Below are 25890 nucleotides of genomic sequence, written 5' to 3' on the forward strand. Positions count from 1 at the left end.
AGATAGATGACAGTGTATTTTTCGCGTGGCTATAAATTGATTCGACCTTTGCACTTTTACAGTGAGGATAATTTACGGGTCCAATTTACGTTCTGGACACTGCGGTGACCTTCTAAAAATAGTAACAGAACGCCGGGAATATCCGAAGATGCCCCACTCATACTATAGTGCACCATACGAAGGAAGGGAGGTAAACGCTGAAAACCTGGAGAAGATGAGAAGATAAGGAAGAGTTACTTATAATGGTGAAATGAACACAAAAACCAAAATCGGTTCAGCGCTGCGCGCTGAGAGCACGTGTTGAAATATCTCATCGATGATATTGTGTCCGGGGTGTAGCTGAATACGGTGTGCAAGTTTGAAAAATATCCACCGAGAACTTTGGCTTTGGTGTGTCGGTATGGGGGCCCGGGTAGCTGAGGTGGAACCAACATCGGTTCAGCGCGCACAAAATCGGTTCAGCGCTGCGCGCTGAGAGCACGTGTTGAAATATCGACCAGGTTGTGTCCTGTCCCGGGTCTACCTGAATATGCCCACCAAATTTGAAGCAGATCCATCGAGAACTTTGGCCGTGCATCGCGAACTCACACACAGACACACACACAGACACACACACAGACACAAGTCGTATATATATATAGATGTCGATACAGGACTGTGAAGCTATCATATAGCAGACAACTATAGCTCAGATATCCAATCAGAAAGTGTTGTCTTTTTTTTCGATTGATCAAATTTTATTTGTAATCTTTTTTTTTTCCCCACACAATTCAAATAAACAATATGCAATTTTTAGACAATAGTGTCAGTGACAATCAGAAAGTTAACACTGGTGGCACAATTCAAAATATATCTGTTAGTATACTAACGAGTAATTACCGTCTGAAAAAAAATAACAAAACAAAAACTGCAAAGTTTTGGTAAATGGAAGAATGCTCTTCTCGTGTAAAAAAAAACTTAACTATACAAAATAAATATCTGGTGGTGTACACGGCTCTTTACATACTGGAAGAAAGGTACCTTTGAAGCGGTGGTCACTTACCTTGCTGAAAAGTTGAGGAACTGACATGAGGTGCTGGTGAAATTATCCTGAAAACAAATAGAACACAAACGTTGAGCTGAATGTGGTAGGAACTCTATTCATGCATTTTCCTCAGCGCAAATTTATTCAACTAGTAAGGGAAGGGACATTTATATATTCAAGAGATCCTGAATTAAAATCATCATTAAAAGGCGCTAAAATATCACAAATATGTACAACATTTTTTTTAAATGTGAAGAGAATGTATCAATTCAACACAAAAATCCCCGAGTAAAACACTAAATTTACTCAAAATGGAAATGTGTAAATGTCTGGTTTCCTGAATAGCTCAGCTTGTCCTTCATTTAAGGAATACAACTCTTGCACAGCCCAAGGAAACCCCGACAGAGTTATCTCCGAATAGTGTCTATTTGCACTATTTGGCTGTACGGTTTACTCTGGCTGCATGGTCCATGCTATTCACACTCACCGTGATATGATCGAACGTGAGCCTGACAGGCGTAATGATGGTGACGTCATCGAGCGCCAGACTCAGGGACAGAATGGGAGAGTTGATGGACAGCTCGCTTTGCCCAGTCCTGAAAGAGACAGAAAACAGAAGTTTGTATGTATTCGTGGGTAAGGCCAAAAAAATAATAGGTGTGGTTACGGTAACATAGCCAAAAAAAATAGGGTAGGAAGGTAGGCAATCCCTTTTTTTTTAAACTTATTTTTCTAATGTGTACAAATTAAACCTACTTGACAGGGAAATAAGTGTGCGACTCGGGCACTTTCGCTCTCATTGCGTTTTCTGCACTCGTTTACTTGTTTTTTGCGGTATTTTTTTGACAAATGTAATAAAAAGTTATAGGGTCGGCCCCCAAAAATAGGGTAGGTCGGGTTACCGTAACCACACCTATTTTTTTTTTTTTTAGGCCTAATGGACTAAACATGTATTCAATTTGCATTTTAACGGCCTACCCTTGCACACAGAGCAACATTCCACAAATAAAACCACACAGAGTAATATATACATGCATACTTATTAAAACTATAACTATTTAAAAAACAACATTAATATCATGTCCAATAAATGCACGCCTTATCCGAGTTCGAAACCAAACCGTTTTTTTTTCTCTAAAATGTAATTACTCTAGTATCTATTATCCCTTTGAAAATCAGGCCGCTTATTCCCAGCGAGAAGCAACAAGAGTCGCGAAAAACAGATGTCGGAGCATTCAGATGTTATCAGCAACCTGCACGAACATGACCCCGATGTGACCCCACCATTTGACTAGGGTCAACCAAAGCGGAGTCACTTCGTGAGATCATCAAACCCTTAAAGTGTGCACAGTTTCAGAGGTCTAGCTTGAAAAAACATTCGAGATAACCTCAACGTTTAAGTTTTTTGTCCACGGCCTGGATTCGACCCCGTGACCCGAGGACCAAAAATCCAATGTTGTACACATTATTTTGCACACCATCGTTATAGCCAGGAACTGGTGTCTACGCTAGACGCAGTAACGACCTAGCTTTGCCACCACCCCGGAGAGGAAGATCGTTGTTCTCGTGTACCATGGTGTACTCACAGAGACTGGTCCAGCTGTCCAGAGAAAACGTTGCTGAGATTCCTGTAGATGACGGCACTGTACCGGACCTCGCTAACTGTTTCAAAACAAGAAATAAATCAATGGTAAAATACAGACATACTCCGTTCACCAAGCAGTATAGCTGAACTGTTCGATTATGTGCTTACCATTTATCTCATTAGATAAGATGAGGTATGATACATATAAATCATCGATGTACCCAGACAATGACGTTAGTATGTCACACTGTCACGCACATATTGTAAAAACAAACCAAATACACAAAATCAAAAAAAACTAATTCATCAAAGTACAATAAAAAAAATAAAATTAAAAAAATTAAAAAAACGGTTAGTTTGCAGAATGTTTTTATTTTAGTCGACAAATATTAAAATGAAACATTTCGTTTTCAATTTAAAACTTCCAAAAGCAAAATGTCAATTGTGACCCTCCACCACGAAATGAGTCGCATGTCACCTCGCGCGGTTCTGCGCAAGGCTTAATAATTATAAGTCCGGGGAGTGTCTGGTGACAGTGTGAGGATCACCTTAGTCACAAGCTTATAACTCAAACAGTTTTCGCTCTTTTCACAACTGGTTAGTGCATAAAAAAACTCTTTAGGAAAATGTAAAAATATGAAAATCATGCAAAGGTGACATACGACTCATTCCGTGGTGGAGGGTCACAATTTTGATATTGGAACGTCAGCATGCAGTATTTCAATTTCTAATTATCAAGCCTATCTACGTATAGGACCAAAACCGAAAATACCAACTTAGTAAAAATAACAATGTAGAACAAGCACGTACAGGAAAGTCAAACTTACTGCTAGAGGGAAAAGCATCTTTAGAGAGAAACGCCGAGTTGTTGGCTGCTGTCACCCACGGTGGGTAACTATTGCTCTCGCTGGGGATAGGGAACACGATGTCGTTCCTGTCTGATCGTCCGACTTGCAGAACTGAAAGGAAGGAGAAGAAATCGTTTCCTTGAACAGTCACAATGGTGTGATTGTTGTGTGGGTACTTGAGCGTAGTGGTGGTTGATGGTGCAAGGCGGTCGTGGTGTTTGTGTGTGTGTGTGTGTGTGTGTGTGTGTGTGTGTGTGTGTGTGTTGGGGGGTATGGTGTGTGTGTATGTGTGTGTTGGGGTATGGTATGAGTGTGTGCGTGTATGTGTGTGTGTGTTTGTGTGTGTGTGTGTGTGTGTGTGTGTGTGTGTGTGTGTGTGTGTGTGTATGTGTGCGTGTCTTTGTATGCGCGTGTGTAAGTGTGCATGTGTGTGTTTGTTTGACAGACAAACAGACAGACAGGGAGACAAACAGGCAAATAAGCAGCGAACTAGGCAGGGAGACACACAGAAAAAAACCCAATAAACAGCCAGCCAAACAGCCAGCGACAGAAAGTCAGCCCAAAAGACTGGGCCAAACAAAGGATCAGTTCACTTACCAATCTTATCGCTTTCGATAGGAGGTCGTGAACCACTTGAGTTGAGCATTCCGCTCGAAGCCTTCCCCATCCTATCCACAGCATTCACCAGGGACATGGCTTTTCCCTGTCAAAATCAACATCAACATGGTATATTGTCCTACCCCCGAGCAATACATAAATATCACATCTAGGTCTTCTCAATCATATCCACAAGGAACAAGGCTTTGTTCTGTCAACATGAACATCACATCTGTGAAACCTGTAATGTATCACATATATAACATCTTCAATCGTGGCCACCGTTAACCTTGGAAAATAATTTGGGCTGTTTAACAAAATCAGAATGTATCTCAATATAAATGGCAACATCGAGATGCCTTATTAAACTATGTAAATCTCAAAGTATTACTGACATTGAGTAAAGGAGAGAGACACAGGGAGACCGAGAGAGACTGTTTCAACTTCTGTGTAGCAAATGAGAGACACATTTACGACATCTGGAAACATACTTATTCTGTAACAACTGAGTGACACACGTTTTAATTCTAGACGCCTTTCAATATTTGAATACTTGTTGAAGTAGACACTCTTCGTGTAGCAACGTATTGACACATTCTGAGGTAATATCTGTTTGTTCGTTCATGGGCTGAAACTCCCACGGCTTTTACGTGTATGACCGTTTTTACCCCGCCATTTAGGCAGCCATACGGCGCTTTCGGAGGAAGCATGCTGGGTATTTTCGTGTTTCTATAACCCACCGAACTCTGACATGGATTACAGGATCTTTTTCGTGCGCACTCGGTCTTGTGCTTGCGTGTACACACGGGGGTGTTCGGACACCGAGAAGAGTCTGCACACAAAGTTGACTCTGAGAAATAAATCTCTTGCCGAACGTGGGGACGAACTCACGCTGACAGCGGCCAACTGGATACAAGTCCAGCGAGCTATACTCTACCGACTGAACTACATCTCCGCCCATAGGTAATATCTAAAAATGAAGAAAACGTCTTACCGTCTGATTTTGCCATACATCACTTGGAGCTTGAAGCACATTGTTTGCGCTTTTCACAAATTTCTGAATTGAACAAAACAAAACACTCAATCAGTATAACTATGCATTGTGACCAAAATATATTACAATTTCCAAGAACACAGTCTTGAATGACCCCTGTCGAATGCCATTACACACACACACACACACACACACACACACACACACACACACACACGCGCGCGCGCGCGCGCGCACACACACACACACAAATACACACACACACACACACACACACACACACACACACACACACACACACACACACACACACAAAATCTCTCTTTCATCCTCTCTCTCTGTCTCTGACACTGTCTCTCTCTCAATCTCTCAATTTCACTGTCTCTCTCTCTCAATCTATATCCCTCTTCTAATTGCTCTCTCTTTTAGCCCATCAGCACACACACAAAAACAGTGTACCTCCAGTTCATCATCTCCAGGAGCTTGCTTTGTGTCCACATTAATTTTGGCCACCCTGTCAAGGATTTCAACGGCCACGGTGACATCACCACGCAGGAGGGAACCATTCGTGCTGCTCTGAAGTCCCTCAACCACATCCCGGGTAGTATTGGTTGTCGTTCCTTCTTCAACCTGGCCAACCTGCAGGGAAAATATATACCGGTGTAACACGAGAAAATTACTCCCACGAGATTTTTACTCCGGAGTAAAAATTTTGTACGAAAATGGTACTCCCTTTACGAAAAAGGTACTCCCCCATTACACGAGAAAATTACTCCCCACGACAGGTGAGTTCCTCGTAAACATTTCGTACACAAATGTTACTCCCCTGACGAATAAATAACGAATAAATTACTTCACCCTAACACGAGCAATTTAACTTCCCATGCCAGGTGTACGAAATGTTTACTCCCTTGTCCCCTGTTAGTCTTGGTGGTGGAAGGGGTGGAGGGAGGGTAGCGCGACATTTATTTGTGCGAGATCACATATTGGAATTATCCCTTCGCCCCCATCCCATTTTCGCGTACGAGATTTTTACTGGAAGTACAAAAAATGGGGAGTACAAATTTCGTGGAGGGAGTAATTTTTTCGTGCCTTGGGGAGTTCTTTTCTTGTACGAAAGGTGTACTCGGAGTAAGAATTTCATACACAATTTTTACTCCGGAGTAAATATTTCGTGGAGTAAAAATGTCGTGTTACACCGGCTCGAATTGTTTGTGCACAATCTCGTTCTTGCTCAATTTGGCCAACCTATACAGTAAAGAAATACTCGTTTGGAAGTGTATGCAACAGTGTTGTGAGCACTGTCCTTTTCTTTCCTCAATTTGGCCACACTTTACAGCGAAGACATACTCGTACTAACTAGCTTGTGCAATGGTTTGTTCAACATCTTTCCTTTCTCAATTTGGCCACACTTTACGGCGAAGACATACTCGTACTAACTAGCTTGTGCAATGGTTTGTTCAACATCTTTCCTTTCTCAATTTGGCCACACTTTACAGCGAAGACATACTCGTACTAACTAGCTTGTGCAATGGTTTGTTCAACATCTTTCCTTTCTCAATTTGGCCACACTTTACAGCGAAGACATACTCGTACTAACGAGCTTGTGCAATGGTTTGTTCAACATCTTTCCTTTCTCAATTTGGCCAAACGGTACGGTGAAGACATACTCGTACTAACTAGCTTCTGCAATGGTTTGTTCAACATCTTTCCTTTCTCAATTTGGCCACACTTTACGGCGAAGACATACTCGTACTAACTAGCTTCTGCAATGGTTTGTTCAACATCTTTCCTTTCTCAATTTGGCCACACTTTACAGCGAAGACATACTCGTACTAACTAGCTTGTGCAATGGTTTGTTCAACATCTTTCCTTTCTCAATTTGGCCAAACTTTACAGCGAAGACATACTCGCACTAACTAGCTTGTGCAATGGTTTGTTCAACATCTTTGCTTTCTCAATTTGGCCAAACTTTACAGCGAAGACATACTCGTACTAACTAGCTTGTGCAATGGTTTGTTCAACATCTTTCCTTTCTCAATTTGGCCAAACGGTACGGTGAAGACATACTTGAATGAGAGTGTCTGCAAATAGTTTCTGCAACATGTTGTGTTCTCTCCAATCTGATCGACCTGTAGGGCAAAGACAAACTCTGAAACGTATACAACGGTTTGTGCACAAAATCATTCTTTCCTCACTTTGGCTTTCATAGTTTTGAATGTGATAACTGCCAGAGACCGGAGAAAGAGGAAGATAACAAGCCGTTGCAGCCCCATTCTCCAAAAGGAGCGTAGAGGATTAAGTAAGTTTCAAATGTATAACAATGTCGGAACATTACGGTCAACGCGAACCTTTAAAGGATCACGTGCACTTACTGTCGTTCTCCAGTCCTCCAGGTCCTGTCGGACACATCCAGACGAGTCCGGTTCTTGCCACAGTCCGTCCGTGCCACATGTCCGATTCTGAAGACCTGCACATGTACGTGAATAATGAAAGGACAATTGAATCTTGGAGTTTCGACCCGAGTTAAAAGAGTCAAAAAGCAGAGCTGTAACGAACTATGATGTACACCGTTGGGAGCAAAACTGCACGTTGTGCAATACGAGAGAGAAAGAGAAAACCTCAACATAAATACAAATACAAGTTTGCACTGCTTATAGACCGTCAGCGCTTTGCAAACGGTTGGCAAAGGGAGATTAAAATACAAAATGTTCTTATAACCAACAAAACAAATACAGAGATGAGAGACAGAGAGACAGAGACATACACAATAAAAGAGAGAGAAGAACGAATTACAATAGTCTCGATAACCTCCAGTGATGTAGCATTTAAAGAAACTAAGAAAAAACACCGCAATCTCACCTCCATCCCTGTAATCTCGAGGACACTCCAGTTGTACGGTGTTGCCCGCAGGAGTCTCAGTCCAGACCCCGTCTGTCGGGCACAGCCTTGCAGCTGTTGAGAAATTGTAATATTCTTGTATTTTCTTTTTTATGTTTTGTTTTACATCGTTGATGCTCTTATTCGTGGATTTGTTTCTCTCTTTATATTTAGTCAAGTTTTGACTAAATATTTTAACATCGAGGGGGAATCGAAACGAGGGTCGTGGTGTATGTGCGTGTGTCTGTCTGTCTGTCTGTCTGTCTGTCTGTGTGTGTGTGTGTGTAGAGCGATTCAGACTAAACTACTGGACCGATCTTTATGAAATTTGACATGAGAGTTCCTGGGTATGAAATCCCCGAACGTCTTTTTCATTTTTTGGATAAATGTCTTTGATGACGTCATATCCGGCTTTTCGTGAAAGTTGAGGCGGCACTGTCACGCCCTCATTTTTCAACCAAATTGGTTGAAATTTTGGTCAAGTAATCTTCGACGAAGCCCGGGGTTCGGTATTGCATTTCAGCTTGGTGGCTTAAAAATTAATTAATGACTTTGGTCATTAAAAATCTGAAAATTGTAAAAAAAAAAAAATAAAAAAAAAACGATCCAAATTTACGTTTATCTTATTCTCCATCATTTGCTGATTCCAAAAACATATAAATATGTTATATTCGGATTAAAAACAAGCTCTGAAAATTAAATATATACAAATTATTATCAAAATTAAATTGTCCAAATCAATTTAAAAACACTTTCATCTTATTCCTTGTCGGTTCCTGATTCCAAAAACATATAGATATGATATGTTTGGATTAAAAACACGCTCAGAAAGTTAAAACAAAGAGAGGTACAGAAAAGCGTGCTATCCTTCTTAGCGCAACTACTACCCCGCTCTTCTTGTCAATTTCACTGCCTTTGCCATGAGCGGTGGACTGACGATGCTACGAGTATACGGTCTTGCTGAAAAATGGCAGCTACTTGACTAAATATTGTATTTTCGCCTTACGCGACTTGTTTTATATTTAGTCAAGTTTTGACTAAATAAAATTATTTTAACATCGAGGGGGAATCGAAACGAGGGTCGTGGTGTATGTGCGTGTGTGCGTGTGTCTGTGTGTGTGTGTAGAGCGATTCAGACTAAACTACTGGACCGATCTTTATGAAATTTGACATGAGAGTTCCTGGGTATGAAATCCCCGAACGTTTTTTTCATTGTTTTGATAAATGTCTTTGATGACGTCATATCCGGCTTTTCGTGAAAGTTGAGGCGGCACTGTCACGTCCTCATTTTTCAACCAAATTGGTTGAAATTTTGGTCAAGTAATCTTCGACGAAGCCCGGACTTCGGTATTGCATTTCAGCTTGGTGGCTTAAAAATTAATTAATGACTTTGGTCATTAAAAATCGGAAAATTGTAAAAAAAAATAAAAACTTATAAAACAATCCAAATTTACGTTTATCTTATTCTCCATCATTTGCTGATTCCAAAAACATTACCCGCTATTACGAGCTAGTCGTGTGACAGAGAGTTTTCTTGCACACGAGACTGTAGATGTTTCACGACGGCTTTAGCCGGAGTGAAACAGCAGCAGTCGAGTGTGCAAGAACACTCTCTGTCACACGACTAGCTGGTAATGGCGATTATGTCTCACAGCTTCAACAGAGGAGAGAACAAACACGTTTTGCGTACTCACGCTTGATAAACCTAAACACAGGAGCAGCCATTGTGGAGAGATCTACTTTTTGACGAAAGTGAACGAACAACTATGAATGACGTCTCGGTATATGTGAATGACGTCACAGTCATCGTCACAGTCTGTATCTTTTGAAGCATTCCATTCTTCATGACGTCTTTCTGTGTCTGCATCCGCGAAATGTTTGTTCTTTCCAGGGTCTTTGTCATCTATGTTCAGAACTCTGTCCTTCTAGTTTCAGACTAACAGGCCTCCTGAGCGAGCCACTTTTCAAGGGAAGCTAAACTCGCGTATGGAAACAGTACTGTAGTCTGGGATGCCGTTTTCAGTATTCTCAGCGTTGAAGAATTTGTAAAGAGAAGACACGACAACAGCAGGAGAAATAAAAGTCGTGTGTGCATTTTGGGGCTTTTGGAGGGACGATTTCGAGTTTGAATCCGTTCTTGCACATGCTCCAAAGCGTGTAACATACAATCTTGCACACGTTTGCTTTAGTAGTGGCAAAGAAGGAAAGCGTGTGACATATAAATATGTTATATTCGGATTAAAAACAAGCTCTGAAAATTAAATATATAAAAATTATTATCAAAATTAAATTGTCCAAATCAATTTAAAAACACTTTCATCTTATTCCTTGTCGGTTCCTGATTCCAAAAACATATAGATATGATATGTTTGGATTAAAAACACGCTCAGAAAGTTAAAACAAAGAGAGGTACAGAAAAGCGTGCTATCCTTCTTAGCGCAACTACTACCCCGCTCTTCTTGTCAATTTCACTGCCTTTGCCATGAGCGGTGGACTGACGATGCTACGAGTATACGGTCTTGCTGAAAAATGGCAGCTACTTGACTAAATATTGTATTTTTGCCTTACGCGACTTGTTTTTTTGTCGTAGAGGCCGATAGGCTATTGACGGCGATCAAAAAGCAAAAAACCCCAAAACACTAGCTGTTTCAGACACTGACACTACATTTCTTTCTCTATCTCTCTGTCTCTGCGTCTGTCTCTCTCTCTCTCTCTCTCTCTCTCTCTCTCTCTCTCTCTCTCTCTCTCTCTCTCTCTCTCTCTTTTTCTCTCTCACACACACACACACTCACACACACACACACACACACACACACACACACACACACACACACTCACACACACGCACGTACACACACACAAATACACACACATATACACACACACTCTCACACACACACACACACACACACACACACACACACACAAACACACACACAAACAGTTTGACATACACAATATCACGTTCATCCAATGTATGTCAATCTATCTCGCAACTCCCGCCACTCCCGCTCCTCTTTACTACATCATGATCTCTCTCTCCCTCTCCCTCCCCATCCCTCCCCTTCTTCTACCTGGCTGTCTGATGATGATGTTTGCGTCACTGCTGACGGCGGTCGCAATACTGTCTCTGACATCACAGCGATAATGAACATCTGACGTCACACCTTGAACCGTGAAGTTGGCCTGCTTTTCTTGGTAGGTCTTGTTCGCAACTTCAACTATAAGAAAGGAACAGAAATTTGATTGTCAGAGAAAGTTAAAGTATTTGCATGGTGGATACGAATACGAATACGAATACGAATACGAAAGTTTATTCAGTTTTAGGCCAGAGCCCCTTCTGAAGGGTATGCGTCCATATACAACATAATCATAGCAAATATTGTGTTTCATAAATGACCCAAATTTGTATACATCAAACAGTAATACATGTGTACATAGATCATGTCACAGTGATTAATCTTTTCATTCCCTGATAAATATATTGTGCTAATTTGGATATTTGACTGACATTTCCAGTAGACATAAGCAAAGTATATCGGTACATACATGGATGGTTATAATATTTTGGCTTTATCAATAATACTCTTAGGTCACGTAGTGCAGGACAGCAGAACATAAAATGTATTTCATTTTCTTCAGCCAATTTACACAGACGACAAAACAAATCTTCCTCACTCCGTACACTATACCTACACCTGTGTACAGCAAGAGCATGGTGGATACAAAAGTGTGAGAAACATTTGAAAGTACGCGCAGCCTCTTCATAAAAAGGCAAATACCCTCTCCACTAATGTCCTTACATGAATTATCATCTACATACGAATACATACGAATAGAAAATATGCACGCCCAAAAACAAATAAACTCATAATCATACAGAAGCAAAGTTACCGGCATACCGCATTTACACAGATATATATCCAAGGTGTAAATAGAGAAATAGAGACCTACTTTTGTACGTCACTGAAACGAACCTATAGCCTATTATGAATGAATCTTTTTCTCACTCATTAATTGTCCTTTAAAATTCAGAGAGGGGCATCCTTTCTGCTGAATGTAAAACACACATGCATGTGTTCTTGCTTGACATTTTAATTCATTCAATGGTTGCAAACTCTTGTCTTTCGCTATCAGTGTTTGCGTTCTACGTCGCAATACATGGGAAGGCAATCGTCGTTGCTAAGAACGTTATCATACAGGGTGACACCAAAAAAACCGGTCATCACCAAAAGTCGAATAACTTAAGAAATTGTATTTAGATCAACACAACACTTCAGCCACATTAGGTCAAGCCTATGTAGCAGACATCCCCAAAGTGTCAAGTCTGTACTACAAAAACTCTTTGTTTCACTGGCGCACACAAATGTGCTCTATATGAGCTCCCCGGCGCTGCAGGCACACTTGGATCAGGGGGCAAAAAAAACGGCCATCACCTAAACTTGAATAACTTTTGAAATAATTAATCAATTCTTTTAATTTTTCAGATTTACCAAGTGGACCCAATGTTCTATGAGTGTACCAAATTTGAGCTTCGAGATGACTTGGACTACGAAAAAAAAGACATTTATAGTTGAGGTATATTTTCGGCTGAAGTCAATCCATGCAGCTCAATTGCAATCCAAAGAACGGTTCGGATGTCGTGAATTTCCTGTCCACTCAATGATCTACAGATGGGTCAACAAGTTCAGAACCCATTGGACTGTGCGTAACCTCAATGGTAAAGACACTAACAGACAATCACACTCTGGACGACCGATATCATCAAGGACACCACCACATGACCGTTTTTGTGATGTCACCCTGTACTAAGCACATGACTGACAACAAACCTTGGACTTGACTTCCATCACTCTCCACGCGGTATAAGGTGGCCTGCCATGGTAAGTCATATCCGGCTCTGCGCTCGCAGACCAGGCTGACGTCACTTCCCTCGATGACGACAGAGGTGGGTGGCCTCAGGATGGTTACCAGCCTCCTGACAACCTTCAGCGCGACCTGAATGCTGTCTGTCTTAACATCTGCTGTAACTTTGCAGACCAGTTGGCCTGAAATTCAGACAATTAGAGATTAAGAAATACACAGACATGCCTGTGTCACTGAGACTGCAATGACCTTCAAGCCATTCGTCGATTACTGTGTCTTCATATACATTTCATATAACTTTGTCTCCCCAATCTCCCCCCCCCCTCTGTCTCTGTTTGTCGGTCCGTTTGTCTGTCTGTCTGTCTGTCTCTCTCTCTCTCTCTCTCTCTCTCTCTCTCTCTCTCTCTCTCACTGTCTCTCTCTCTCTCTCTCTCTCTCTCCATCTCCGTCTCTGCCTACGTGTCTAGTTTTGTTGTAAGGCTTGCTAGCTCTCTGTGTTTGTTCGTCACTTTCTACCTCTGTCTGACTTGTCTTGTCTGTTTATCTCTTCCTTCAACCCATCCACTCTCTCTCTCTCTCTCTCTCTCTCTCTCTCTCTCTCTCTCTCTCTCTCTCTCTCTCTCTCTCTCTCTCAGAGGGTCATTTCAAACATGCCACAAAAAGATATGGGTCCCAAAAAATCATCCCTCCTATACCTCGCATAGACCTACAAATCGAGCTTAGCATTCTCAGGAGCATTTCTCTGGAACTCCTTCCCCCAACAGATAAGAAATTCAACTTCAGTGAAAATGTTTAAGAGACAGTCACGTTCACACATCATTCGTGAATGAAATGTCTTGTTCGATTGTTATTTTGCTAAACATTTTGTACTAGTGTTAACGGCTGATCTGAGCAACTTCATTCCCAAATGAAAGATATAACTATGTCAATGCAATTCTGTAATTTTTGAGTTCTCCTTATGTAATTCCTTAAATGCACATTGTGTTGCATTCCATACAATGTATTTCTGTATTTTATATGATTCAATCTATATTTTGTACGTGCGTCCGTCTTTACGTGTTGTATAAAGGACAGGTTGGAAGAATAGGCTTTGCCTAAAACCTTTTTCCTTTTGTAATAAAGTTCTGAGTCTGAGTCTCTCTCTCTCTCTCTCTCTCTCTCTCTCTCTCTCTCTCTCTCTCTCTCTCTCTCTCTCTCTCTCTCTCTCTCTCTCTCTCTCTCTCTCTCTCTCTCTCTCTCTGTCCTACCACACACCACTGCAACTTACCACTTTCCGTCGTCAAAACACCCTTGATTGTGACAGAGCTGGTGAAATTGTAGGGATCGTTGTCACTACGTCTCGTTAGGGAAATGACGTAACGCGCAGAACTTTGCATGCTGGTCACGTTGCGTCCGTCTAGCATCCAATAAAACTTTGGCTCGCTGACTCCTGGTGTGCGCGCGCTACACGTGGCTGTGACGTCATATCCGGTCACTATGAAGTAGAGCCCCGATACAACAGGGTCGCTGATCTTTCCCGGAGAAGTGTACTCCAAAGAAGCGTCGGCGGCTATGTAGAAAGCTATAGGGAAACAATGAAAACTTTCACCAAAAGCAACATTTCTACAGCAAAATGCAAGGGTAAACAACTGAAAACATTCACCAAAAGCAACATTTCTAGAGCAAGACGTAAAGGTAACTTTTTTAATGTTGTTGTCCGAACTCAATGGCTACAGCAGTTGTCATGGTATCGTAAAGGCAAAACATTGATACCTGAGTTGGTTTTGTCAAGATGAAAATTAGGCGAAAACTTGACACCTGTGTTATGTGTCATGGTGAGAAATAGTCGAACATTTGACAGTTTTTTTTTAATGGCCAGTAAAAGACAGACATTGAACAGCTTTTTTTTAATTGTGAGTCAATAGGCAACGACTGGACAGCAGAGCGTTTTTTCGTCATGAGAAATAGGCAAAAGTGTAACAGCTGTGTTGTTCTTGTCATGATGAGAAATATGAACAAATTTGACAGCTTGGTTGTTTTTGCGACAATGAGATATGGCGTAAATATGAAAGCCGAGTTGCCCTTGCCATGTCTTGTCAGAGGTGAACATTTGAGGGTGTTATTCATTTTGTCATGGTGCGTTAGACGCGAAAGGTTAAAAGCAGTTTTGTCATTGTGAGTAAGCATTTTGTTTTGTATTTAACATTGTATGTGTCACTAGTAGCCAATCAAAGAGTTTCTAGTTTTTGGCTCACGTAAGTGTAGCCTATGCGATGATAAACTTTGTCTGTCTGTGCGTGCGTGCGTGCGTGCGTGCGTGCGTATGTATGTATGTCTGTATGTCTGTGGTAGAAACTTTAACATTTCCGAGTCTATGGATTACGTCAGTCTCGGTCAAAAGTGTTCGACGTGTGTGATAGAAACTATTTGAAGACGTCACATTATGACGTAAGAGGGTTAGACGTCACGCAAAGGAATTACTGAAAGTCTCGGTCATTGTTATTGTGAGCGGGCCGAGACTTCTTGGCAGATCCAGGGTCTCGCTTTCTTGCATAGTTTCACCTATGCTTACTGTGTGTGTGTGTGTGTGTGTGTGTGTGTGTGTGTGTGTGTGTGTGTGTGTGTGTGTGTGTGTGTGTGTGTGTGTGTGTGTGTGTGTGTGTGTGTGTGTGTGTGTGTGTGTGTGTGTGTGTGTGTGTGTGTGTATGTGTGACGGAGTGATTGAGTTTGTGTTACTGTTTGTCGATTTCTTACGTGAGCCTTGAAGGCTTCGCCTCTTGTTTTATTTTTTTTTTATTTTCTTATTAGCTAAAAGTGTGTTACAGTTAAATGATACCTACCTCCAATATAAAATGGCTTATAACTGCTGTCGACAGGCAGGTTTCCAACTGAACCACTGTTGACAAGAGAAGATAACTCGCTCCTGAGCTCAGCGGTGCCAGAGAGACTCTGGTTGTAGGTAACAACAAGGTCTGCATATACACTGCCAGATCTGGAACAGCGAACATAAACAACCATTACAGGTATATATATAAGAATGGATGTAAGTGTGTGTGTGTGTGTGTGTGTGTGTGTGTGTGTGTGTGTGTGTGTACCCATGTTTCCACAGGTTTGGTTGCCTAAATCACCATAAGGCAACCATCCACACGTGGATGGCAACCTAAACTCTGGATGGCAACCTAATTGTGTGGATGGTCGCTTCATTTAACACCGTTAAATTGACTTTTTTGACGGAAAGAATGTCATAACAATGTTCAAAATGACATTCTTTCCGTCCACACGTGTGGATGGTTGCCTTATGGTTAAATTGACACCGTTAAATTGACTTTTTTGACGGGAAGAATGTCATAACAATGTTCAAAATGACATTCTTTCCGTCCTCTATAGGCGACGAAATAGGTCAAATTTTGTGCATTTTTTAGTGCAAAATTCTTCGATGCCGGAGCGAGTACTGCACCCAGTGCTGTTGTAGTGCAAGTGCACTAGAAAGGCACTACACCCAGTGCCGCCTCTTAGGTAACCATCCACACTTTAGGTGTGTGTGTGTGTGTCTGTGGTCGCGCCATACCTCAGAGATGGCAAGAAGCAGGAACAAGATAGTGTGTGTGTGTGTGTGTGTGTGTATACGTGTGTGTGTGTGTGTGTGTGTGTGTGTGTGTGTGTGTGTGTGTGTGTGTGTGTGTGTGTGTGTGTGTGTGTGTGTGTGTGTGTGTGTGGTTCCGTTCAGACTAGCTAAGGATTTTAACATGTGTGCATTTGCAGAAATCCAAATATTAGAAGCCTACTCAATACAGGATTGACTGTGTGCATTAAATAATTATTTTATTGCTTGTTATTTCATAAAGTGCTTTAATCTTGACAGTTGAAATGTTTTGTCATACATGTTGGCATAGGGTTTAAATATTTGTGAAACAACCAGACAAATAAACATCACCACTTCTTACCGGAAACTTCTGACGTCGACACTGACGTAACCACGCACGCTTCTGAGCCTGTTGTGAACCTGTGAACAAAGGATTAAACGGTTGATGAACATCTCGACACGTACTCTTTTGACTCTGCAGAGTAAGTTGCATAGCGTTTGATATTCACTGAGCTTCAAACGGAAATATAATGCGTGTTTGTTAGAACAAGGACATCTTATGAAATGGGCAATAATAAGATGCCACAAGAGCGTGTCATCCACTAAGGATACGACCAAATTTAGCACAATAGCTCACACTAATATCGTCGTGAAATTGATGATGATGATGATGATGATGATGATGATGATGATGATGATGATGATGAAGACGTCGATGATGATGATGATGATGATGATGATGATGATGATGATGATGATGATGATGATGATGATGAAGACGTCGACGACGACGATGATGATGATGAGGAAAAGGGAGAGGAGAGAGAGGAAGGGGAGGAGAAACATTTTGAATTGTTGTGGTGCGTCAGTCTAAACTTACTTTTTATTTACAGCTAACATATACATTACAATATAAATATGCTAAACAGAGAGGTTATTACTTCCAACTATTACATCTCCATGAACTACCCTCGAAACGCAGTATGCATTCAAGATTGAAGTTCCCTGGGTGCAGTGATTAGACAGTGAACTAAATCGAACCTTAGTCAACACAGGATCCGTCTGCTTAATTTGTTCTCCATAAGGATAGAAACCCGAATGTCCCTGAAGTTTGCAGTTCGCACAGGGACTCCGCTGGGCCCATAGTCTTCTCCTTTAGGTCCACCATCTCTGGCCAGAATTCACTTCTCAGGCCCGCAAAGGTTGAGCATGTCTGGAGAATATGCTCTGGGGTGTCCGTGCCTGTTCCACCAGGATAATATGATGCAACTTCTAACTCTGCCTCATCAACACGTTCTTGACGTTCCTTTCCCGACAGGGCATCCTCAACCCCGACCTCCATGTTGCAGCATTCGCCCTAACCCTTTTTTAAGAGCTGCATCCCTTACCCCGTTCTCCACCTTGTTGCCAAGGTCAATGAAGGCCCCGGATGTGTTGTCCAGAAGGTCACGTGACCAGGTTTCATTGGTCAGCTTGATCTCAGCACACACCTGCTGCAGTATGGCTATCGCTGTCAGTAAAAAATAAAACAAATCAAAACATTAATTGATGCATGCGAACACGTGAGGCTGTCCTTAATCAGGTCCTGAGTTGAAGTCTATTGTTTTGTCTTTTCTTTTTTACTACAAATTCAGCGTCAAAGCTTCGTGCAGCAAGCTTCGTGAAGTAGATGTAGCTAAGTTCACTTAGTGCAATTAATATCAGGCTTTATGGGCACACTATCTAAAGGTAGCCTCTTTCTCTCTTTATACCATCTTGTAAATCATCAAAGATCAGCCCATGATTTTAAATGTAACAGAGCATCCCAGCTGAGGAATCACATACCAAAAATCGACAATCTAACTCCTTTCCGACCAAAGCGAGAGTTTTCGCCTAATTAATTCGCATATTGACAAACATGTCAGGTAAACAATATAGACTCTATAATAATCTACCATGCCCAGAAAACAGCCCGGCTGTTGAGTTTAGGTAAGCAGTTAGGGGGTGCTGATTTTGGGTAGTGATCAAGTGGACGGGTGGTCTTTTCCCATGTCAAAGCTTGGTCAAATCTGAGATAGTGAACCGAACGGTTTTCATGGGTGTGCCTTTTGTCCAAACAAGAAATTCCTCCGAGGTAGGAAAAACACCCCCGTCAAAGGGAAATAACCTTCTCAGTTGGTGGCAGTGAGAATGGTTATTTCCCTTTGACCATTAATATGTACCTCTATAAGTCCTTGTATAATTTTAATCCACCAATAACTCCCTAACCGTGTGTTTGACTGGTCCCAATTTTTGTAAGGACCGTCTCAGGAATGTATAGAACCTGTTCACCAAGTTTGGTGACGATCGGTCCGTTCATTCTTGAGATCTATATGCGAACACAAACAAACAAACAAACAAACAAACAAACAAACACATCGACCGAATCCTATACACACCCCTATACCGGGGGTGTAAAAAGAACAAAAATGCATCCACTCACGTGGCGTAGTAAACGAGACTTCGTCCGAAGTGACGTTAGCAGAAAACCCGTTCGCAGTGACGTCAACGCGGTAGTTCTGCACCTCCGTCAAACCAGTGATGACGTACGAAAGGGAGGTCTTGTCAGCAACAAAGGTCCTCGGGATGTTGCTGCTGACGCTGATGGTTATAACGAAGTTGCTGATGACGGGGAGGTACTGCTGGTCAAATGTCCAGGCAATGTTGGCGGTGTCGGTTTTAACGTTGGACACACGCAGCACAGGTTTGGGGGGAGTCCCTGAAAAACAATGTTATTTCTTTGAGGGTATTCACAAACCAAGAAGGAGACTTTCATGTGACGTTTTCTCTGCGGATGAATTTTTTTTCTCTTCAAAATTCAGAATCACAACTTGAAAACAAGTGCCTCCTGCAGCAATATTGACAGTGAATGGTTTTGTCTCAAGGTTTTCTAAAACCAAGTATGCTTTTGCACCTGATTTTTGTGTTGTCTTCGTATGAGGTCTTACTTACATTCCAAAACGTTGCTCTAACATACGGAACAACCTCTGCAGTTCTGACAGTATCTGCATGTGCTCTGAAATAGGCTATGCACTGAAACATGCTGGCTTTGTTTAAAGCCTTTTCCACAAATTCTTTCTCTCAATGCTTTTATTCGCGAATGCGATCTTCCCGATATTCAAATTTATAGTTCCACAATACGCGATACTAAGTGGAGCCCTTGTTGCAGTTTTGACAGTGACTGTAACACGCAAACAAGGTAACACAACATTGTGAAATTTAAAGACTTTTGCGCACAGACGTTTGTTTAGGAAGATTGAAGATCTAATCAAAGACCATTTAAGACCTACTGTCAATGTTAATTGTGACGGTGGTGGTGGCGGTGAAGGTGGTGTCCGTAGCAAGCACGTGCACAATGTACCGTGACGTCATAGCGTCCAGCAGTACGCGTGACAAGAGCTTGACCGCAGTCTGTTCGCTCCTCCACATGCTGCTTTCCGGTGTGGCTGAAACATGAAGGGGAAGAAATAAGCAAAGACAGATAATACCCAAGTAGAAATGCAGGCACGCACATGCATGCAAACACATTTGCATGCACGCACGCACAGACGCTCACATGCATGCTCGCACGCACACGCGCACACACACAGACACACACACAGACACACACACACACACACACACACACACACACACACACTAACACGCACATACACATAATCACACACAAACACTGACACTCACCCACATACACACACACACACACACACACACACACACACACACACACACACACACACACTCACACAGATACTCACCCACATACATATATCAATTATAGGCAGACAAATAGGATGACAGACAGACATACAGAGAGACAGACAGACAGAAAAAAGTGCATTAATACTACCTATGGTATATGACAGTTGTGAAAAGCGAGACGTGGGATCTGGATCGGAGCAGTTGACTCTGGTGATGACGTCATTTGGCGTGACGCTCCAGAGCACAGTGGCGTTAATGACTGTTGGGGAACAGGTGGGGGACTGGTTGATGTCCGTCACTTGCACGACCACAGGGGCCGAGTGATTCAGGCTTGTTGCAGGGTCTGTCGCCTGAACAGGAAGAGATTTTTGTATATCATTGTCAGACCTGGGAACCCCTGTTTTGCACTTGGAGTATTCTAAAAAAAAAATTCAGAAAAAAAAGAGCGTACTCCACACAGCATTTGAACATCCATGATTCAAACATGCTTCACACGCGTCCGTCGCAGCAATAATTAAGTTTACCAATACATTTAAAGCACATGCTTCTTTCAATGTTTACTGACAAAAACTGTAATCATGTGTCAAAATACTGGATCAGCTTCGGGATGCGCGTCCGAAGAAAAGTAGTCTAGGAATTGTTTCTCGTCGTATGTTTTCCCACCGACCGTACTGATCGTATTCTAGACAATCATGCGTACAAAATACGGCAAAATCGTATGGGTTCCCAGGTCTGCATTGTATTGCAAGTGTTGGGATTATTTGTGTCAGGCATAAGAAACTCTCGAAGAGAAAGAGCGGTTCTGATTTGTTTCCAGTGCATGTTGCTTAAACTTTAAAGCCTGTCATTACTTGGCGAAGTCTACTTAATGAAGCTCGCTGCACGAAGCACATTTTTTTTTAGATTAATTTTGTTCCTGGGTCTGCTGCTAATTAATGTTGAGCCCGTTTTCGCACGAGATAGAATACACGTTGAAGGCTTCACATTTATTATTAAAATAGACCTCAAGCTTTTTTTTTAAACTTTTTTTTTTTTTACAAAGAAATAACAATCTAACTTACCAGAACGTAGAACTTTGCTTCAGTGTTTGCCAGAGGAGACAAGTCCTTCAACACAGTGATGTTGCCGGTATTGCTATCGATGGCGAAATACTGGTCGAAAGTGCCTGCATCTGCACACAGTACAGTATAACGTGAAACCCCACTTTGAAGACATGCATCACAACAAAGAAATATCCCAAAAGATGAAAACATGTTGGGGGGGGGGGGGGGGTGTGTGGTCCACGCAGGGGCAAAGTAAGGTCCATGGGCAATATCCCTTAGCGGGGAGCTTGTGTACAAAGCTCTCTGCAACCGAAAGGGATGTAGCATTTCCTAGACTGATTTTCAGAACCTTAAATGCACACTTTAACATAGTGCTATACATGTGAGCATGTATGCGAGTTACCAACATAGGAAAGAGCTGTAAAGATAGCATTTCGATCCAACTATTAAACGGTTAAAAGGGTTTTTTTAAGAAGATATTTAAAAAAAGAGGAAATGTGAAAGAAAAAAAGAGGATTGTTTTCTTATGAGAGAAAATGATCCTATCTTTTTCAGGACCTCCCTATTTCAGCAACCACCTATATAAGACATTGCTTTCTCAATTTGTCTGTTCATAACTTCTGTAAAATTTATTTCTATTTTAAGACTGTCTTTTCTTTGGTTCTAAATATGTAAAGCGACAAAATGTCAGGAATACATATTGTCATGCGTATGAGGCAGATGCACAAAGACTGGCCAAGCGGGGTGGGGTGGTGGGGGGTGGTTGGGGGGGGACGCCCCCTCGATGTAGATGAACGGGGTATTTTGGGTCTCTTCTTGAGGGAAAAAAGGTACATTTACCAGGTAGCTGGGTAAGGGATGAGGAGGAGGGGGGGGGGGGGGTGGTGGTGTCGGGAACTAAGGAAACCCTACCTAGCTAGATCCTGCTCTGAATACTACTACCAGTAATCCATCCTAGTAATCCATCGCATATTCTTTACCTGTAAATGTGTAGACCAGAGGAACACGCTGCCCGTCCACCAGAGCCTGGACCGTCTCCACGAGGAAGCCAACAGCCGCCGTCTCGTTGACCGGCACGGCGTTGTAACGGTTGGTGGTGAACTTGGGAGAGGCCTTCTTGTAGCTCACGATGACGTCCTGTTCCCACGTGTGATTGCCCAGACCGTTGGACGCAGCCAATTGTATCTGGTGAGAGTGGAAATATACTCTTCAAAACAAGTTAAGGAACGGTCGTAGGACATCTCTCTACCATTAATGGGCAGCTTAACTGTGGATCGCCGCCGGGTTGAGATTTTGCAATTCTTCTTTGTCAGAAACACAGCTTTTATGAATTTGAGTTTAAAGGATTGATCAGGCATTAACGTTTATCATGAGTTGCTTATTTGCCATTGACATTGTATACATTTCTGGCGTGCAAAACATTGTCCAGTATACAATTATTTCTTGAACTTGCACGGTAGAAATGTACGATACATATACACGGCATAATTTCATTATGTGCGTACAGGGAACGAGAATGTAAGTTATACATAACAACATCATCACCACCACCTTCCTATCAATCTGTTCCTTATCATACAATGACCACAATTCGTTCACGTATCTGCCCATCCATCCATCCATCCATCCATCCACCCACCCATCCATCCATCCATGTTCTCACCTTAAAGTTTCCATCTGTGAGAAGAAAGTAGCAGAACTCGGCGTAGTCGTAAGTGCTATTCACTTGCACGGTCTGTCGGAATCCATTTGTCCAGCTACCCGTGAATGTGTAGGTCAGAAACCGCTTGTCGCCATCCGGGGTGGTGGGGTCCGAACAGTTGGGGTACACTCGGAAACACTTGCCATTCTCCCACACCCCGTCAGGGGGCACGTAGGAGGGGAAACAGTCGGGTGGATGGTTACCTGGGTATACACAGTCGGTTTTCAAGATGTTAAGATTTGGATAGCTTGCTCTGGCCTTTTTAAATGTAGACAATCCATATCAATGACAACAAGTTCTAAAGGCACACATCCGTAAAAAAATTGCAACAACAAACAACAATATGATACAAGTAAATATTCCAACCAGAATAATAAAAAAGGAAAACAACAACAAAGCAGATTCTAATTATCAAAATCAAAACACAAGAATTGTAGGTTATTATTTGTACTATAGTTTTATTTGTACTATACACCACTCCTCTCTCTGCCGTCATCAAGCAACACGCAGTCAATCACTACCTCTTTGCAGACGACACACAACTCCAACAAGCATGCAAGCCTACAGAAATCCAAGCGGTGACGCACACTCTCCAAAACTGCACTTCAGATATTAAATCATGGATGACAAACAATATGCTCAAGTTAAATGATGACAAGACTGAATTTCTTCTTTTCTCTGGAGCTTCCTCTTCGACCACTTCCCTTCCAGCCTCCATCACAGTAGGTTCTAGTGACATTTCTCTCTCTGATAGTGCTAGGAATCTTGGGTTCATCATGGACTCCCACCTCTCAATGAAACAACACATCAAAAAAGTCTGTCAGACATGTTACTTTGAGATCAGAAGAATAGGTTCCATAAGAACATTTCTCACTGTTGATGCCACTAAAACTCTCGTTACATCCTGCATTCTGTCCAGATTAGATTACTGCAACTCCCTTCTCATAGGCTGCCCTGACTCCACTCTCCAACCCTTGCAAAAAGTACAACACTCTGCTGCACGTCTCATTTTCAGAGCACAGCATCGACAACCCTGCACTCCTCTCATGAAAGAACTTCACTGGCTTCCTGTATCTGAACGTATTAGGTATAAAGCTGCCTGCTTCTGCTACAATATCATCTCTGAATCGGCACCTGCCTATCTTTCGGAACTGGTCTCTCTCTACACTCCCTCTCGCACCCTTCGTTCTTCTGATGATGCTCGACTTCTCTGTCAAGGTCGCTTTAAACGCAAGGCTCATGGCTTCCGCACGTTTTCGTATTATGGACCTCAGTTATGGAATTCACTCCCCTTTCAATTACGTCACTCTCCATCCATTTCATCTTTTAAGTCCAATTTGAAAACTCACTTGTTCCAACAACACTACGGATAGTTCCTTAGTATAGAGTCTGGGGATGTGAGATGTGCATGATGTGTTGTTTGAATCTGACAGTGATTGTATGATTTTTGTATACATGTATTGTTGTCCCGCGCTTTGAACTTTTGATAAGGCGCTTTATAAATGCCCGTTATTATTATTATTATTATTATTATTATGTAACATTTTGTTTTATCAATAATTAAACGTTCCAATAACCTAAAATTCTTGGTTTTTGATACTGAATTTTGGAATGTTATTGGATTTATAATTATCAAGATGCAGTCAAATAAAAATAAAAATGGAAGACTGGAGAAAGTACCCAAGTGGAAGGATGCTCTCATCCGATATAAAAGATAAGACCGCTCTATGCTGATTCCCAACATGGGTTCCAGGGATAAGAAGATATCCATAAGAAGTGTATCCATTTCCAGAATGAAAGTTGAAGTGTATGCAGAGCTCCCCACAGAAGCGCTCCACCTGCAAGGTCCCGGGACCTCCTTCTTCTTCTGCGTTCGTGGGCTGAAACTTCCTTGTACACTCGTGTTTGTGCACGAGTGGATTTTTACGTGTATGACCTTTTTAACCCCGCCCTTTAGGCAGCCATACGTCTCTTTCGGAGGAAGCATGCTGGGTATTTTCATGTTTCTATAACTCACCGAACTCTGACATGGATCACATGATCTTTTCCGTGCGCACTTGGTCTTGTGCTTGCGTGTACACACGAAGGGGGATAAGGCACTAGCATGTCTGCACATAAGTTGACCTGGGAGATCGGAAAAATCTCCACCTTAACCCACCAGGCGCGGCCGGGATTGGAACCCACGACCTTCCGCTTTGGAGGCCGGCGTCCTACCACCAAGTCATTGCGCCCGGGACCTCCAATATTAATGTCGGTGTGATTTTAGAGGGTCCAAAGAACAGGAGGTTCATATTCTTGCTTTCTGAACGCACATTCCTCACCGATACATGTGATCCCTGAAGCGCTCAAGTCAATGAAATGCTGACTTTTGGAAGTTCTCTGTGCTCTCCTCAAAAACAGTATGGTCATATCCGGTTTCGATTACCTCCATAATTGTGCGTCGGTATTGATCTGGCAGAACACGATTTTCTGAAAAAGGTACCGATGGTACTCATGATAACGGATATGAAGTGCATTCCGGGACCCACTCTTTTTAGGTTTAGTGCGTCGTGGGACCCCTCCATGAATTTTTAGTAGGGTTTGTTGTTGTGTTTATTGCTGGAAGGGGGGGGGGGGCTTATAGTGCGTATAGGACGCAGGGGCGGAACGGTTTCGGGAGTCCTGTATATGGTTGTCTTTCAGTGATTTCAAAACACTTACGGTCAATGATGAAGGTGAGTGTGGTGTTGTCCTCCAAACCGCCACCATCCATTGAATACGCCTTGAGGACCAACTGGGAGGAATCACGCGGTACTAGCGTCACCAGTTTGACGTCACCATTGATATCCACGCCGAAGTATGCTGTGTATTTTGGAGAAGAGAAACATTGCCATCAACAGCACAAATCGAGGACATGTATCATTTTTTTAAGGCCGAGCCAGGTGCCCGTAATTCCGCCTCAGCAGATTTTCAAACTGATAATGGGAACGGTCAAACATTGGTCTCAGCTTTTCTCAAATATCTTCCGGTAGATGGCCTTATCTTGCAAGATATCAGGCAGACATGTATCTTACGATTCACCACAATCAT

At 42.2% G+C, this 25890-nt stretch overlaps 1 protein-coding gene across 1 annotated transcript in view; it reads right to left on the reverse strand.

Annotated features, from left to right (window-relative positions):
• The window catches only part of LOC138961686 (uncharacterized), a gene marked incomplete at its 5' end in the record, with an annotated part of 53020 nt that overhangs the window by 20125 nt on the left and 7005 nt on the right, over positions 1–25890 (reverse strand). Inside the window, 22 exon segments of the mRNA XM_070333355.1 lie at positions 1043–1089; positions 1512–1620; positions 2611–2686; positions 3437–3568; positions 4055–4160; positions 5049–5111; positions 5508–5687; positions 7424–7518; positions 7911–8003; positions 11003–11149; positions 12761–12976; positions 14062–14355; positions 15614–15765; positions 16718–16776; positions 17745–17866; positions 18818–19093; positions 19665–19820; positions 20225–20426; positions 21138–21247; positions 22100–22304; positions 22783–23024; positions 25522–25662. Of these exon segments, the coding sequence (XP_070189456.1) occupies positions 1043–1089; positions 1512–1620; positions 2611–2686; positions 3437–3568; positions 4055–4160; positions 5049–5111; positions 5508–5687; positions 7424–7518; positions 7911–8003; positions 11003–11149; positions 12761–12976; positions 14062–14355; positions 15614–15765; positions 16718–16776; positions 17745–17866; positions 18818–19093; positions 19665–19820; positions 20225–20426; positions 21138–21247; positions 22100–22304; positions 22783–23024; positions 25522–25662 (3223 nt within the window).

This window comes from Littorina saxatilis, linkage group LG3 (assembly GCF_037325665.1).
Source record: "Littorina saxatilis isolate snail1 linkage group LG3, US_GU_Lsax_2.0, whole genome shotgun sequence".
In the NCBI taxonomy this organism is placed as follows: Eukaryota; Metazoa; Mollusca; class Gastropoda; order Littorinimorpha; family Littorinidae; genus Littorina; species Littorina saxatilis.